Source organism: Penaeus monodon, chromosome 24 (genome assembly GCF_015228065.2).
Source record: "Penaeus monodon isolate SGIC_2016 chromosome 24, NSTDA_Pmon_1, whole genome shotgun sequence".
In the NCBI taxonomy this organism is placed as follows: domain Eukaryota; kingdom Metazoa; phylum Arthropoda; class Malacostraca; order Decapoda; family Penaeidae; genus Penaeus; species Penaeus monodon.
In genome coordinates, this window is record NC_051409.1 from 15,182,342 (window position 1) to 15,183,243 (window position 902).

A 902-nucleotide genomic window follows, 5' to 3' on the forward strand; every position below is an offset into this window, starting at 1 on the left:
GATACTTGGGTAATTTAAAGAATTACCATTCTACTCGGCTAATAGATGCTGATGTTTTGTCCATTTTTGATAAATACCAGCATTATATTTATTATTCTGATAAATGAGCCTTTTGTATTTTGACTGCTAAATATTTAGTATTAGTTTTTGTGCTGTGAGTCAACAGTACATGAATTTCAGTTTCATACTTTTTGCTTTCCAACTTTTGGATGTATATCTGTATCATTAGGTTCTTTCATGCACAGTAACTTAACAATTTTAGATTTTGACTATGTTTCCTGCAAGATAACTTTTTTTACTGCAATGATCTTAAGCACTGGCAGACTTATTGTCTTGTTTTTCCATGAAGACTCATTAATTAAACTACATTTATATTTCTTTATATTGTGGAGTGATTCATATACTTATTTTTTTTTTATAGCAAAGTAACTTTTCATTAGTAAAATTTTTGAGTGTCTGTGGAATTATTTATCAAGCAATGTTGGAATTCCAACTTGATTATTTTTTTTTGTTTAATAAACCTTTTCTCTTAGTGCCATTTGTGTGCACACTTTAAACAAAATGCAAAAACACAATGTCCTATCTATCTTGGCATATCCACATATGGAGGAATTCCTCCTGTTACTCAAAGTATTTCATTTTTTCTTGCCTTGAGGTTGTGGGTAATGAATTTTATTCATTTTCCTTGTTTCTTTCCTATCAGATTTCTGTGTCTTTGGCTTGTCTGACTTTTGTCACCTTTCCTCCCACAGTTATGTGTTCCGACTGTCATGTACACGGCTGGGCCAGTGGGCCATTGGCTACGTGACGAGTGATGGCAGTATCCTTCAAACCATTCCGCAGAATAAGTCCCTCTGTCAGGCGCTCCTTGATGGACACAGAGAAGGATTGTAAGTTAAAGC

The 902-nt window shown here is 33.7% G+C and overlaps 1 protein-coding gene across 1 annotated transcript in view; it reads left to right on the forward strand.

The window, feature by feature from the left end:
* LOC119588625 (E3 ubiquitin-protein ligase CBL-B-B-like) overlaps nucleotides 1-902 on the forward strand; it is a gene marked incomplete at its 3' end in the record, with an annotated part of 53,262 nt that overhangs the window by 31,782 nt on the left and 20,578 nt on the right. Inside the window, 1 exon segment of the mRNA XM_037937265.1 lies at nucleotides 753-890. Within this exon segment, the coding sequence (XP_037793193.1) occupies nucleotides 753-890 (138 nt within the window).